At 43.2% G+C, this 15,936-nt stretch overlaps 1 protein-coding gene and 1 long non-coding RNA gene across 8 annotated transcripts in view; one reads left to right on the top strand and one right to left on the bottom strand.

The window, feature by feature from the left end:
- The window catches only part of SKAP2 (src kinase associated phosphoprotein 2), a 433,571-nt gene that overhangs the window by 384,737 nt on the left and 32,898 nt on the right, over positions 1-15,936 (top strand). Inside the window, exons 12-13 of one of the 3 annotated variants that reach the window (XM_069211420.1) lie at positions 3,589-3,672; positions 4,102-4,468. The exons of 1 other annotated variant lie outside the window; for it this stretch is intronic. In XM_069211420.1, the coding sequence (XP_069067521.1) occupies positions 3,589-3,672; positions 4,102-4,215 (198 nt within the window). In that variant the 3' untranslated portion in view covers positions 4,216-4,468. Of the gene's footprint in view, positions 1-3,588; positions 3,673-4,101; positions 4,469-15,936 lie in introns of those variants that run through there. One more of the 3 variants, XM_069211421.1, reaches the window with a different exon arrangement.
- Positions 1-15,936, bottom strand: part of LOC138261877 (uncharacterized) — a 374,610-nt gene that overhangs the window by 342,665 nt on the left and 16,009 nt on the right. The gene's annotated exons all lie outside the window — the stretch shown is intronic.

Here is a 15,936-nt window from a genome sequence, read left to right as displayed (position 1 = left end):
GACATCAGATGGTTCACCAAAGAACGAGCGTACCCATACTTATCAGATGGATATTATGCGAACCAACAACGAAACGTATCACAACAAGACCGACAATTTTGGACTACGAAGAAAATCGTTACCTTCTCTGACACCTCAGAATCTGAGGGAGAAGGAACTCTTAACCAGTCTGAACAATATAATGTGAGGGTAGACCCCAATGAAGGCCCAAGCCGCTCGAACCATTTTTTATCCAGAGGAGGGAGACCTCGAATGAGATACAGAAACTACCAGAGGGGCAGGTTTCAGAATGTGGACAATCAACCACATACCCTCCAAACCAGGAGACAACAATATGGGAGGGACTAAAGACAGCACCAGTCTTCAATCTAAGTACTTCATCCATGGATATAGATACTGAGTCCCTATTGAAGAAAGGGTTGTCATTTATCCCCACTACTCCCATTAACAAATTCGGTCTTATTTCCGATTTGCATGCCTTCTTTCGAAAAATTAGGCTCTCTAGATATTTTGAAGACAAAACAGATCTTAGGGAACAAAATCTTTCTGGACTAAAACCTGCTTCCACCTTCACTCCCCACCTTGATATGGTGGGACCTGAAATTAGAATTTTTGAGAATATAGTGTTGAATAAGATTCAATCACTGTTGAAATTTGTCCCTAAGCCATATTTTAACTTAAATCAAGGAGAACATCAAGCCCTACAAAGACTGCAAAAAGATAAACTTACTACAGTCAAACCATGCGATAAGGGAGGAGGTATAGTTCTGATGGAAACTGAAGTCTATAAATCCAAAATTCTAACCATGTTAAACCAATCAGACTATTATCAGAAGACAGGTAAAAACTGGCAAGAACGAGTTAAGAGAGAGATAATTAACATAAGCACTGAAGCTTTAGAGAATGGGATCATTTGTCAACAAGAGTTCTCATATCTCAATCCAGTAAAAACTAGGACTCCTGTGTTCTATGGGGTCCCTAAAATACATAAAAATAAGACAGACCCCCCTATGAGACCTATTGTCTCCACGGTAGGAGCACTGACAGAACCTCTATCTAAATACGTTGAGAAATTTTTAAACCCGCGAGTAGCACTACTACCAGCATTCATTCGCGATACCAGCCACATTATTGCCAAACTAGAAGGTCTTCCATTCAATTCGATCACCCAACTACTAGTAACTATGGACATTGAAGCACTGTATACTAACGTCCCACAGAAAGAAGCGTGGCTAGCTGTTGCACGCCTCTTCGAAAAAGAAGGTAATACGGAACATTCTTCCTTCATTTTACAGTGCCTCAACATTGTCCTTCAAGAAAACTTTTTTGAATTCGATGGCCAAACTTACCAGCAAAAGAAAGGGGTCAGTATGGGGGCTGCCTGCGCCCCAAGTGTGGCCAACATCTATGTTGGCTCATTTGAAGAAACCCATATCTACAACGAGATGGCACCATTCTATGAAAATGTCCACTGTTGGTCACGATTCATAGATGATATTTTTTTCATTTGGACAGGTGAAGAGGACGCTCTAACAGAATTCAGTCAGTGGATCAACGTATGTGATCCCAATCTCAAGTTTACTATTCACACCAGCAGAGATAAAGTTGAATTCCTAGACATTTGGATTGGTCATGCTAACTACAAACTTGAGATGTCGCTGTTTACCAAACCTACAGCGAGGAATACTTTATTACATTATGACAGCTTCCATCCCACCAGTCAGAAACAAGGGAAACCCTTTAGTCAATTTCTACGGGTTCGCAGAAATTGCTCCAATATGGGAGACTATGAACACCACGCCAACATCCTACAACAGAAATTTCTGTTACGAGGATACCCCAAAAAATTGATTAGAGATTCATACAAAAGAGCCAAATACTACAACAGAGCAAGTATGTTTGAGAAACAGAATAAAAAATCTATTTCTCCCATAACCTGTGTTATTCAACATTCCAATCTTAATGACAAAGTTAGGAAAATAATATTCACCAATTGGCACATTTTAAACAGTGACTCTAGTAAAGCATCATTAGAGCGCCCTCTCCTGTCTTTTAGGAGAAATCAAAACATCGCGAATAAACTCGTTAGAGCTATTCTACCCAAGAACGAGACCTTTTGTCAAAAGTCGATACATGGCAATCGACCTATTACAGGTAACCATAAATGTGGTAACTGCAAAGCCTGCCCGAGAGCTATTGTGGGCAATATATTTTCATGGAATGGTACCAACTTCCAATTATCAGATATGACTAACTGTAAAACAGTCAACTGTATCTATGTAATTAGATGTCCCTGTCCTCTCCTCTATGTAGGAGAAACTGGAAGAGAAGTGAAAATTCGAATATTGGAGCATATTTCCAACATCCGAAATAGCAAAGAAAATGCTCCATTGGTCACCCATTGGATACAACATGGACATAAAATTGAGGATCTCTCTTGGATTGTCTTAGAAAAGATTAAGAATTCTGGACAGAGAGAAGATCACATAATTCGGAAAAAGAGAGAAGTCTTTTGGATATTTACATTAAATAGCTGCGAAAAGGGATTGAATGAATATACTCCGTGGGAAAATGCCATCATATAAATTTATCTTCTATTATAATCTTTACTTCCACCTTTACCTTTTATCACGGTACTAGTTTTAGCATAACTTGTTTTATGCTAAAAGAAGGAGATTTGTATTTGGAAGTGAGTCTGTCAGTGTTTAACTTCTATCCTACTACCATTTAGAGTATACCCTATAGATGTAGTATAGCCAACAATGTCTCCGGCTTCTTGAATTACTATTTCATGGCCAGTCTCAGTAACATATACTATATATGCAATTCACGTTCTGTCTACGATAATATTTTATTTAACATCGATATTTTGGATGCGTCTGTGGAATATTTACAGGCTGTTTCTTAAAACTACTTGTTTAAATATTTAAATTGGGGAGTAAGAGGTATTGATCAAAGCATATTTACTACCCGTTTTGCTCTACTCAAATACTCCCGATACAACCCCAATATGGCCGCCATAGTAGCCTGCCTATTTTTTCCCTTCTGTGCGGCCTAGTAACAGAGATAACATCTCTGCACAGCCGCTTAAATACGTCCTTTATCGGCGGCAGCTGACTTCGTCAGCGAACGCGGGAAGATCTAACGCCGAGACCGGTATGTTTTTATTCGAGTCTGTAGCGCTCGTTTCAGTATATTTGTATTACCATCATTTGATTACTGTTACTTAGCCCTACATGAGCTATAACCACATAAGGGTCTAACTATCTTGGTTTTTTCCTTCTTGTCTGTCTTCATTTATTGTTATCTATAAGAGCCCAAATCAATGTATCCAGGCTTTCACTTCCCGAAACCACTCAGTCCATCGGCAAGATTCTGAGGATTTATATCTATACACCGGGGCTCATTTGCACCCGAATTTAGAAACTGACATCAGCCTATATCGAGGTGATTTGTACACTATATTATTAATAGTAATAATATATATTGATTAAATTTTCCACCTATTATTACTATCTCTTTATTTATCTATTTATCCACTTAGTGTTTCTAGGTTCTTATCCAGTCTATTTTCCTGTATCATAATAGGTACTATTATGTTCTGCAGCGAAGCAGTTATGGTCAGAAGAATCAATAGCCTATAAAAACGCTAGACAAGACTCTCCAAACAAGGTCTGTCTGTATTAAAATCTATCATTTTTCCACCATCCTGCATGTATCGAGCTGCATGTTCTTATTCTAAGGGAACTAAGGTATACAGATTAATATTAGACACTTATCACTGTGGATATACTAACTATTGCAACTTTTAATGGCATTAGGCATGCACGGCAGTAATTGACATCGCATGAACTACTCTCATGTTCTCCAATTAAGCAATTTCAGTCTATATTTGTTTATACTCTATACCTTATGACCTATGCATCTTTCCATTAACTACACTATATACAATTCATTCTACTTTCTTTGGGCATGCCTTTTCGATAAGACAATATGCCACTGCCGGTAGAGATATATATGTCATGCTCACAGAGGTGACCACTAGACTACTAGCACAAGAATTTTATACACAATGTTCATATAAATCAATTCTCCCATTAGATTTTTGGACTACATTATCAAAAAGAATATCATGAATTTACAATTGATCTGACCAGAAGACTTGGCTGCCAAGATTCGAGTATTACACATTATTACCACTGGGAACGGCCCTGAGGAAGGTTGTCTTCTATATTACATAACACCGAAACGCGCGTAGGCCTTCGGTCCCTATGGTATCATTGGTTCCTTAATATGTTGGTTCACTTGTAAATAAGACACGTTTTTTTATTTGAATTATTTAATGTCTATGTGGTATGTTTGACTTAGGTGCTTTGTATGTATTTTCTTCTATTTTTTTGATTTAATGTATATACTTTTTATGATTGTATCATTATGGAATAATAAAATATCTATATTTGTAAAATAAGCTTGTATCAATTATGTAATAGGATTCTGTTATTTGAGTACCTAAACTGAGTAGCCTATTAAAAATACTCTACTGGTCAGTCACATATAGTTAGTATCATCTCAGACCATAGTATTGGTACGTAAAGATGATGGTATCTTCATGGCTATCTTAGTAGCTTTTGTAGTAGTTTTTACCTACTTTGGTTATTTCCCTGTCTGAGCTACGTGCATTATGTTCAGGGAATCCCCTTATAAATATTGCTGAAAAAAGAGAAGGTGCCTCGGAACGGGGAGCCCCCTTTCCAATGCCCTCATTTTGTCAGTACACAGACTAAGGCCCTCATTCAGACCTTGGCGGGCGGCGGAGGCCGCCCGCCAAAGTCCCGCCGTCAGGTTACCGTTCCGCGGTCGAAAGACCGCGGCGGTAATTCTGACTTTCCCGCTGGGCTGGCGGGCGGTCGCCTTCAGGCCGCCCGCCAGCCCAGCGGGAAAGAGGCTTCCACGATGAAGCCGGCTCGGAATCGAGCCGGCGGAGTGGAAGCTGTGCGACGGGTGCAGTTGCACCCGTCGTGTATTTCACTGTCTGCGCAGCAGACAGTGAAATACATTTAGGGGCCCTCTTACGGGGGCCCCTGCAATGCCCATGCCAGTGGCATGGGCACTGCAGGGGCCCCCAGGGGCCCCGCGACCCCCCCTACCGCCATCCGGTTCCCGGCGGTCGGACCGCCGGGATCTGGATGGCGGTAGGGGGGGTCGGAATCCCCTCGGCGGCGCAGCAAGCTGCGCCGCCTTGGAGGATTCAATGGGGCGGCGGTACACTGGCGGGAGACCGCCAGTGTTGCCGGTCCGACCGCGGCTTTACTGCCGCAGTCGGAATCCCCATTGGAGCACCGCCGGCCTGTCGGCGGTGCTCCCGCGGTCCTCCGCCCTGGCGGTCTTTGACCGCCAGGGTCAGAATGACCGCCTAACTCTCTTCCCCACTTCTATTGATGCTCAGGAGGTTGGTGGGCCCTATGAAACATTTGCTGTATGCCTTAACTGGAGGACTGCATAGGGAACAACCTGCCACAACCCCCCGGCCTGCATATTCCTGTAGGGAGAATAGACACTTGTTGAAGGGGCATCCACTGAAGAGTCCCCTAGTGCTTTAGTGGCTGGCGACATTGCTGGATAGCCTCTGGGTACTGGCCCCCACACAGACAAAAAACTTGGATAAATACTCTGCGATGATAGCTATGCCCTGGAGGGTCATAGGGAGATTTGGAGAGTGCCATATCACCTGACATCCAGACTCCTGCCAAACCCTCCCTCCGAGAAATTATGGCAGTGATCCAAGACTTAACAGGAACAATTGAGCCTAAATTGTGCACGCTCACAGTAGGTGTTAACCTCATGAGGGCAGATTTCTGCAAAATCTCCGAGAAGGTCATGGTGGCAGAGTCTTAAATAAATAGCCTGCAATCTACCACTAAAGGACTTGAAGACCAGGTTCAATTCCTGACGAAACAGAATTCAGAAATTGCTGCAAAGCTGGAAGATCAAGAAGGATGGGCCTGCCGCAACAACATTTGAGTGGTGAGAGTTCCCAAGGGAGCAGAGGGACCCAGCGCTAATAATTTTTTGGAAGACCTTATCCAAAACACCCTCCGCCCAAAAGACTTCCTAAATTTTTCTCCATCGAGAGGGCACACAGGGCGCCAGGGCCCCTGCCATGCCTGGGCGTGCCTCCGTGGACGATCATAGCCAAGACTGAGGTACGATTTTACAGGCAGCACGTACTCATGGTGACCTCCAGTATGAAAATGCAACTATCTGATTTTTTAGGTCTTTACATTGCAGGTTCAAAGACAGCAACAAAACTTCAATGAGGTAAAAAAAAGGCCCACAGAGCCAAACAGTTGAAGTACATGATTCTATACCTGGCAAGACTGCGAGTGGTCGTGAAGGGCAAAATGTGGCACTTCGCCACACCTGAAGAGGTGACTGGTTGGAGGAGTGTCATGTTGCGGGCCGGAAAGGCTTTCGAGCCCAAAATGGAATGCATCCACGAGGCATGCCGACACAGCGTAGCCCTGCCTCCTCATAGACACAGCAGCATGACACCTCCCTGGTACACTCTTGAAATATTTCTTACTGGACCTGAGTGACAATAAAATTAGCTGCAGCCCTTGGCCCAGAAGGTGATAATATCCCACCCTGAGAAATGGAGGTACAGAGTTCTCAGTTTTCCTAAGGATGCAGTCGTAGAGGATTTCTCACCACTATGGGAAATGCATGTAAACTTGATATTTGGTACTTTAGTGATGTGTGGGCAAGGGGGGCCCATATTTGGAGGGTCAATATACTTTTTGTTAATCTTAGTCTGCTGGGCTTTTGAATTCCCCTATCAGGGGACATGATTACTACATTTGCTATCCTGGTGTATGCTAGCATTGCGGCAGTGGCCCACCCAGGCTACACCACCGACTCGAGGTGGACCCGTATGCTAATAAAACAAATTGGTGCTGCTCACTCATCGTACCTGGCATGACCCCCTTGGCAGATATGTGGTCATGTCTGCCACTTGGGAGGGCACTCTCCCTAATGTTTTCTCCCTATATGTTCCGCCTAGACTCCATGCCCAAACCCTCCCTGACATTGGTGTGCTCCTTTTGGAATTGATCATCGGGATTCTCATACTAGGGGGAGACACAAATGTGGTGATGGACCCGAATTAGATAGAGCAAGAGGGTCTGCCCTGGGAGGTGTGGGGGGTCCATTATGTCCCTTTGTGGAGGCCCTGGGCTTGGTCAATCTTTGGCACATACACAATCTCAATAAGAGACAGTACACATACGTTTCTGCAGTCCATTACTGCTTTTTCCATATTGACCACATTGTCACCCAACATATCCATACCGACAAATTCCGGACAGCTACACTACGACCCAGTGGGATCTCTGACCACTCTCCAGTTGAGGTTAAGTTACAAGGCCTGGTCCAACATTTCAGGTTGGCCACCAGACAAGACCCATGGAACTTCTGAGACAAGCAATTTAGTGATAAACTACAAGGTGGGGCATACACTTATATTAAAGAAAATAAGGGAACTGTCTCATTGGCCTGTACCCTTTGGGAGGCTTTTAAGACAGTTATATGGGGGCAAGCTGAGGCCCTTGTTGAAGGGAAAAAGAAAGAAACTGCTCTGAAGTATGCAAATGTAGTAAGTGACATTAAAAAACTAGATAACGTGTGACGATACAGAGGAGTTACAGCACCTCCTGCGTCTCCGACAATGTGATCTCGGTGTCTTGGCGGAAGAGAAGGCACTCAGGTATGTCCTAGCTACACAACCCTGAATATATGATGTGGGTGATAAGGCCAATAAGTTACTGCCCTGGCTAGAGAAGAGAGATAAACTGAGGTCCTGGGGCCCTGAAGTGACTGACAGCAGCAGTAGGCTTCACAACAATAGTAGCAACATAGCGGAGACCTTTTCAGCCTACTTTGAGGGCATTTATACATCTACAACAAATATGACAGACGGGGATTGTGCTGGGTTCCTCAGAGATATCAGCCTCCAGATGTTGACAGGCAAAGCGAGAGAGACGCTGGAGGAGGACTTGACAGTGTCTGAGATTGCACTGCCCATCCAAGACTTACAGTTGGGGAAGACGGTTGGGCCAAATGGCTTACCCATTGAAATATATAAGGAAGTGACAGACAAGGTAGCTCCACACTTGTAAGACATGTTCAAAGTGGCACAGGAGAGAAGCTCCATGCCAGAAAACCACCAGCTCCCTACGATAGTGGTTTTACATAAGGAGGGTAAAACCGCCAAAGGACTGCAGCTTCTTTAGACCAGTTTCCCTACTTAATGTAGAAACTAAAGTCCTGACAAAGGCTCTTGCGTGTCGATTGTGCAAGTAATTGCCTCAGTGATACACCTTGATCAATTGGGCTTCATGCCGCATAGAAGCACTCGCCTCAATCTACGCCGCCTCTGTGGTGTGCCACATACGATTGAGCCCTCCCATCCTGAAGCAGTTCTGATAGACCTTAGATGCAAAAATGGCCTTTCACAGTATAAAATAGAATTACATCTTCCCCACTTGATAAGATTGGGCTTCAGCCTTAAATTTTGCAGCTGGGCGAGACTTCTATACCAAAACCTATGTGCGAGAGTAAAAGTAAATGGCATGGTGTCCTGTGTCTTTGCCCTACACAGAGAGATGAGGCTGGGTTGTCATTTCCCCCCCCCATGTTTTTCGTGCTAGTGCTGGAGCCTCTAGCTGTCTGGGTTCGTCAAGATCCACTGACACGAGGAGTAAGCATGTGGGAATTGGGAGGATTGTATCTCCCTATAAGCAGATTATGTTTTGTTGTAGCTCACTCAGCCAGCTCTCTCCATCAACAGTATCTTGCAAATATTCAGTATTAATGGAGATTACTCACGCTACTGAATAAACTGGTCCAAATCCCTAATTTTTCCATTGTTTGGTGGCTCCCAGCGCATTCCAATGTGCTGTACAGCACCCCTGGTGACCGAGAGTTTTAAATCCCTATGGATCCATGCCACCGGAGACTCACAGAACTTTTTAAGGAAGAATTTGCTCCTGCAAATTGAGAAGTTACACAGAGATGTAGAGCTTTGGAGAACGTTGCCCCTGTCCCCGATGGGTAAGGCGGCTTTGTACAAAATGATGTTTCTCCCATGCCTACTTTACATATTTCAGAACACTCCATCTAGGATCCCACCAGGGTTTTTCCAGTGAATAGACCATGCAATCCACCCATTGTTATGGAATGGGAATAGTTCATGTATCACTGTATGCAAACTACAGAGGTGGGTGTATAATGGTGGGCTAGCAGTCCCAGACACACTTAAACTGGGCCTCGCAATTGGTGGTGGTAAATGAATGAGGGCCTGATTTAGATTTTGGCGGAAGGGATTACTCCATCACAAATGTGACAGATATCCCATTCACCATATTACGATCCCATTGTGTCTTATGGAGATTGTAATATGGTGGATGGTATATTTATCATGTTTGTGACAGAGTATGAAATCCGCAGAGATCTAAATAAGGCCCTGGGTCTTTAGTGACCATGGGGAGCCGGCCTACAGAGCGGACAGAGCTCTAATGTGTTAGAGGGGCTTTGTGACGGCATTGTATCGCCGGCAATTTGAACAAGTTCTACGGAGTCACACCCAGATACGTAGTTTGGGTGTGGAGAGAGGCTACGGGTGTCCTAGGCTAGTGGAATAAGCTCACTGAGTTACACCTCTCTGGGACAGTGCTCTACTGAAGGAGGTAGGCAGTTTGAGGGGTCTCTGTAAGTGGAAGCTAATTGGCATTGAACACTTGGGAGATGCCTGGAGAGAGCAGTCCTTTATACAGTTCGAAGTTTTCCGATAGGAATTAGAGCTGGCTGAGACCAAAAGATACAGGTATCTCTGGTTTGGCCATACACTTAGATGCCACATCTGCAAGGGCAAACAATTGCAAGAAGCCTCTCCTTTAGAGGACAGGCTACTCACAGAGCCCATACCTGATAAAGCTATCTCACTGATTTATAAAAAGCTAGTGAATAACTCCTCATTGGTGTCCTTGAGGAGGCCTGGTCCCGAGGTCTAGGTGAACTCGATGAGAATGACTAAACAGAAGTACTGCAGAGTCCATGGGTAATAGCCATCCATGCTCAATTTCGACTTGTCCAACTGATAATCCTGCATAGATCTTATTACTCCAGGGCCCTTCTATATAAAATAGGCGAGGAGGACTCCTTCTTCCACATCCTATGGGGGTGCCTAGTGATTCAGACCTATTGGAGGGCAGTGACAGATAAGGTTTCTCAGGTCTTGGGCTCGACTATTCCTTTGGATGCCAAGTGGCTGCTTTTGCTACTATCAGGGGAGGAACCATGCCTAAATACCAGAAATTATGAGCGATGCAGATCTAGATTGATGCCAAAGGGTACAACAGGTGGTCTATAAAAGTAGAGAATGACCTAAAAAGTGTGGGGTGTCTGAAGTACTTTTCGGGGCGTTGGGTGGTGGATGATGGGGAGACAGATGTGGAATGAAAGTGAAGATGCTCCTATGACTGGCTTGTAAGCTGTTTATTCAGGCTGTAAAAGAGCCAGTTTGCATTACACTACATCTGCAGTGGTTGTAATGTATTACCTGTGTTGCTTGCTTTGATATGATAACTCTTCATGCTTTACTGAACCAGCTGTATGATGAGTATTGTATCAACACAAAGAGTTGAAAAAAAATCTTTAGTTTTCATTCCTTGTCCTTCTAGCTCCTCTGTAACAAACGCTGCTAAAGAGCTATGAATGGGACCTAAAGCTAACCCTATAACGTCATAAGGGAGTCAGAGGGTGTGTGATACCAATTTCAATACCCTTGCCTATTTGGTCAGTCAGTGTGTTGTCAATGTATAAAACAGTGAAATAAAGAAAGAAACTAGGGAACCAGGCAGATTTGTGTTTCACAGAAGAGTGGAACTTAATAATACAGGAAATTGACTCTTTACTTGGAGCCAGGTGTGTATATCTATCATGCCACAAAATATAGCTAGAAAACTATACTGAAACCGTGCAATATGTGTATTAAATATTGTAATTTTACTTTGATAACTCTAAGTCGATTGCCCCTACGCAAGGTCTACTCTAGGCCCAAATCACTTGCAAATGTTGAAGTCCTTCAATATGATTCTCGTGGGTTCTTCCATCTTCATGGTTACTTCAGAGCTGTTGTATTCCACGACATACACCAGTCGTCAGATATCAGAGAACTTGCATGGCACATTCAGGTTGGGCTAGTTGAGAATATTAGAAAAGGCAAGAGAAAATATGATGAATTGAGGGAGACTCTTATGTCATATAACCAGGCATTTGTAAAGTGTCTGAGGATGCCAGTAAGCTGCTTTAGGACATTAAGGGAATTGTGGTGTAAAGGCAAAAAGCAAATTTTCAGAAAAGAAAAGTAAGGTAGTGGTTACTCATTGCTCTCTGTAAAGATTTTCATTTTTCTTGGCAAACTATCCTTAAGGTCCCATAAAGGTTTTGTATTTGCAGTGTGGTGAAATTCATCCAGCAAGCCTACTGTGCGGGAGGCTATGGGATGGGGCTCATAAAAAAATGTGTTTAGAATTTTTGGATCGTTTAGTCGAGGAAGGTTCTCAAAGGCGAGCCCCTTATCCCGTCGATCTGAAAATGAGAGTGCAGAACCTGAATCACAGCACACACACAAACTGACACCTTATTCAGAGTGAGAGAACACATTCTCCATCCAGATTTCAATCCAAACTCCTTCAGTTCTGTCCTGTCACCGATCTCCTTTCTCCCTTTGAAGCCGTATGATGTGGCACCAGTTTGGACCTCACAGCGTTCCAGGTAGCATACAGATCACAACATACGTGTGCCATTTCAGCTTTCAGTAATCAGAGGTAAGAGGTGTGCATTTTCTACTCTGCTGCTGTGGTCACGATGAAAAGACATGGATTTTTCTTGGTGCACGATAATCATTGGTCTAGTTTAGAACCATGGTAATCAGTGTATCTGATCAATTGATTTTGAGACACAAAAAGTAATGTGTTCTGTGTCTGCATCTCTGACTTTGTCCTTGCTTGTAGTCTAGGATTCCAGTCCTTCTGAGTGAGCAAGTAGTCTCCTAAAGTACAAAAGGGTGGGTGATCTGGATCCAGGCTCTATTGTAAGACCTGAACCCACACTACTAAGCATCCTCTAGTAGATCAGTCAGAAAGACGTACTGTAGTATGTGTGTGATGGAGGTATGTGTGCGGAGCGAGCTGAGGTCAAGACAGAGGAAGAATGTTTGAGGAATGGTGAGATGGATACGCTCTTCCATACACTATGTAAGAGAAAAGGGGGAGTGCCTCAAGTATTTCTGCCTTGGAATCACTGGATCTAATCTAACAGTATCTGAGGAAAGAGTGGTCCCCACCTGAACTGCTCGTCGACAGAGTAGACAGAAGGCGAAGTCAAAAATGCCCTCCCATAAAGAGATACTGCCCCTCAATTTAATTTCCAGTTAACGAGTTCCTAAATTAGATGTCACTGACCAGTATCTATGACCATTGCATTATTAGTTATGAATCTCTCTCAGCAAGTGTTCCTTTTGGCTACCTCAACAAGGAGCATCTTCTAAACCAAATTAATTATATTTTTTATTTACATATTCATGTCTCTTAACCACCACATGGCATTTTTATGGGTCACAAACTTTTGGCATGCAATATCATGTTTATTGTAGATGGCTATAAGTGTTTCATTTTTTGTCACTGCCTATATATCAACTGACAAAACAAGGAGCCCTATTGCAAAAAGATGTGGCAATACATGTATATTTACAATTCCCTTATTGCACCAAATTATGAAGCTCTAGATACCTCTGCATCAGTAAAAGAGATTTAAATCACTGCACAGTGCTGACACTGCACAGTGCTGACAGCATGTGGCTATCGGGTACGGGTATGCATATACGTACCCGATGGCCACATGATCATTAAGTGTATAATTATATTTTGACCCCCATATTCTTAAGCCACTGTCTGTGTCGACTTGCATTTAGAGTAGGCATGTTTTTGACAGGCAGGTGAAGTGGATGCAGGATCTATGTGACCACAAGTTAATGACTAAGGGCCTGATTTAGATCTTGGGGGAGGGGAATACGCCATCGCAAACATGACAGATATCCTGTGGGCTGTATTACAATCCCATTATATCCTTTGGGGATAGTAATACGGTGGAGAGATTATCTATCAAGTTTGTGACAGAGTATTCTATCCGCCAAGATCTAAATCACGCCTTAAGTCAATTTGACCACAAGCCAAGTAAGGGGGTGCTGCGTCTTGAACTAAAACAAGCATGTTAGGAGGTCTGCAGGAATCTTCCTCCATTGAATGGAAGAGTAGTACAAAGATAGAGGGAGCATTTATGTGCTTTGATGAACCTGACGTAATTGAGGATGCATATCAGAATGGAGAGTTCAGGCATAATGAGATTGTGTTTTAGTCTACTGTAATTAAGAACCATAGAGATTCCATGTGTGTCATGATTCTTAGATTCAGTAGAGTACAACATTACTATTGTAACAGTATTTTCTGATTTTAACATCGAGGTCTTGTTAAGGTTCAGTTTTTCAATTTTTACCTTAATGCAGTGGTTCCCAACCTGTGGTCCGGGGGACCCCTGGGGGTCCGCGAAGCCTCCTCAGAGGGTCCGTGACTGCTGAGAAAATTAAATAATATTAACAGATTAGGTCCCCAGCTTTCAGTAATGACTCAGAGGGGGTCCCCGGATTCTAATAATGATTCACTGGGGGTCCCTGGGTTCCAATAATGATAAAGTGGGGGTCCACAGAATTCAAAAGGTTAGGAACCACTGCCTTAATGTATTATAAGACTGTTAGTTGGAATTGGTTTGGGCAGAGGGGCATTTCTGGTGGTATGAAAATAGGAGAGTTGGCACCGGTGTCGGAAAAAAGTGTTTAGGATGGTATGAAGTAGTATTAGGTACTCTGGGTGTAGCAATAAGGAATTTAGATGGCACAAGCCTTAAATGAGTGGATCTTTTAAGATATGTGAAAGTGGGTGTGTGGAGATGGTTGTGGCAGCATAATGTTTACGATAGACGAAGTTTATCTAGCTGGAATGGAAGCAGCACAAGGAAGGTTGGGATGGGGAGAGTCTGGCTTGCATGGGATGGGTGCGGTGATGGTAGATTGTGAAGTACAAGTTTGAATCAGTTGGTTTTGGTATAAGAGCAGGACGTTGTATATAATATGTTTGGAGTAGTTGAGGCTCTGTGTGTGATTAGGCAGGATAAGGTGTGTGTATGACTCCCACATTATGGTGAGTAGAATTTGGGATAGTATTAATGGGTTGGAGTGGCAGTTTCAGGTTTTTTGTGAGTTTTGGAGCCATAAATATGGTGGTATGATGCAAAAGTATAATTGAAGACTGAGGGTGATTTAAGGCCAGGTTTGTTGAGATAGGTGCAAGATCAGGACGTTTGTGGTTGCATGTGGGCGGGGTAGTTAAGATGTCTGATACAGTGCAGATTTAACGGTAGCATTGGATTCTTTGGAATTGGAAGGTCAGGTGGTACGTGGTTTGAAAGGGTGAAATGTATATGTGAGAGGTACCTGTGGTTAGGGGGTACTATTCAGAGGGAAGTAAGGAGGCAGAAGATGAAGACGCTGAAAGGTAGCAGGACAAAGCTGTTAACTTTATCGTGCAATATTGCTCTTTCTCTCTTTCTGAGATACATTAATGGCTTTTCAACCAAAAGGAAAAGGAAAAACAGCCTGTCGTCTAAACCACTGCCAACGGATGTGTGTGTGTGGGCAACCCTGTCAAAGCCCTGGCAGACCACACGCGTGCCACAGAGTTTCTGCCTTCCTTTTTATTTCGCACTTCTGCAGACCTACAATCAAGAGTTGTGATTGCACGTATCAAGGTCATTGGAATATACTGCATTAAATATATATTTGATATTAATCTACATTCTACGATTTCTAGCCATTGTTTAGGAATAAGAGTTCATGTGGCTGAATGGGGAAGATGGAAAAGGTTGCAAACCACATGTCACGAAAGTTTTGTTGCAGTATTTAGGGATAGCGAACAATAGTTATTGTAGCCCAATAGTTAAATCCAGACAGCTTTTTACAGAGGGTTAGACTCACAATTGTGGACTACAAATGTGTTGTGCAGCGTGTGAATTACTAATTTCTCTTGAGGTAGCAAACGTAATCAATCTGGTATTCCCAGACATGACTAGTGCATTTTGTGGGATGTGGTGGGACCTGTTTTAGTTTGTAAAATTTGTTCGCCAGTTCCTGGTCACTAATATTTATGTGATGTTGTTAGTGTGCTTCTGTAAATCTAGTATGGAGGCCTTCTGGAGAAAGTAGACCTCTCTGAAAAAGTATGTATTAAGAGGGGATGCACTGAAGCCCCCACCACCTTGGTTAAATTCCTGCATTGTAAAAATACAAAAGAAAAGTGAGGATTCCCAAGCGCCCTTACAGGCCAGTGACGGTCAAACCGCAGGGCAAGGCGTAGAGACCGGAACAATTCGCAGTTGAATTCAGAGACACCACATTTTCAATTACACTTGATATGCCTAACCACCTAGAACCATAAGGCAGGTGAAATGTGGGATGTTGGCAAATACCTGCCCTATGTCTGCTGAATGCCACTGTACATTCGCGCATCCTTGACAAAGATGACCTATAAAATAACAGCTGAAGGAGAAATGACAAGCACAAGCTCTTTTTTTTAAATCTATTGTGTACTCGATCTAGGTGAGCCAGAAGACAATTCTTGATAGGGTGATGATGGTGTGGGACAAATCCTTTCACTGCCTCCAGGGAATAGCTTCTATACTTCTATACTGCTGTGTTATCTATCTTAATTCATGCCAAATTTAAGCCAGTTTGAGCCACGAGAATACAGGTTTCAGGCATGGAACTGT

The sequence above is a fragment of the Pleurodeles waltl genome, chromosome 10 (assembly GCF_031143425.1).
Source record: "Pleurodeles waltl isolate 20211129_DDA chromosome 10, aPleWal1.hap1.20221129, whole genome shotgun sequence".
Taxonomy (NCBI): Eukaryota; Metazoa; Chordata; class Amphibia; order Caudata; family Salamandridae; genus Pleurodeles; species Pleurodeles waltl.
The sequence above is the reverse complement of the archived record's forward strand: the minus strand, read 5'-3'. Positions and strand labels throughout refer to the sequence as shown.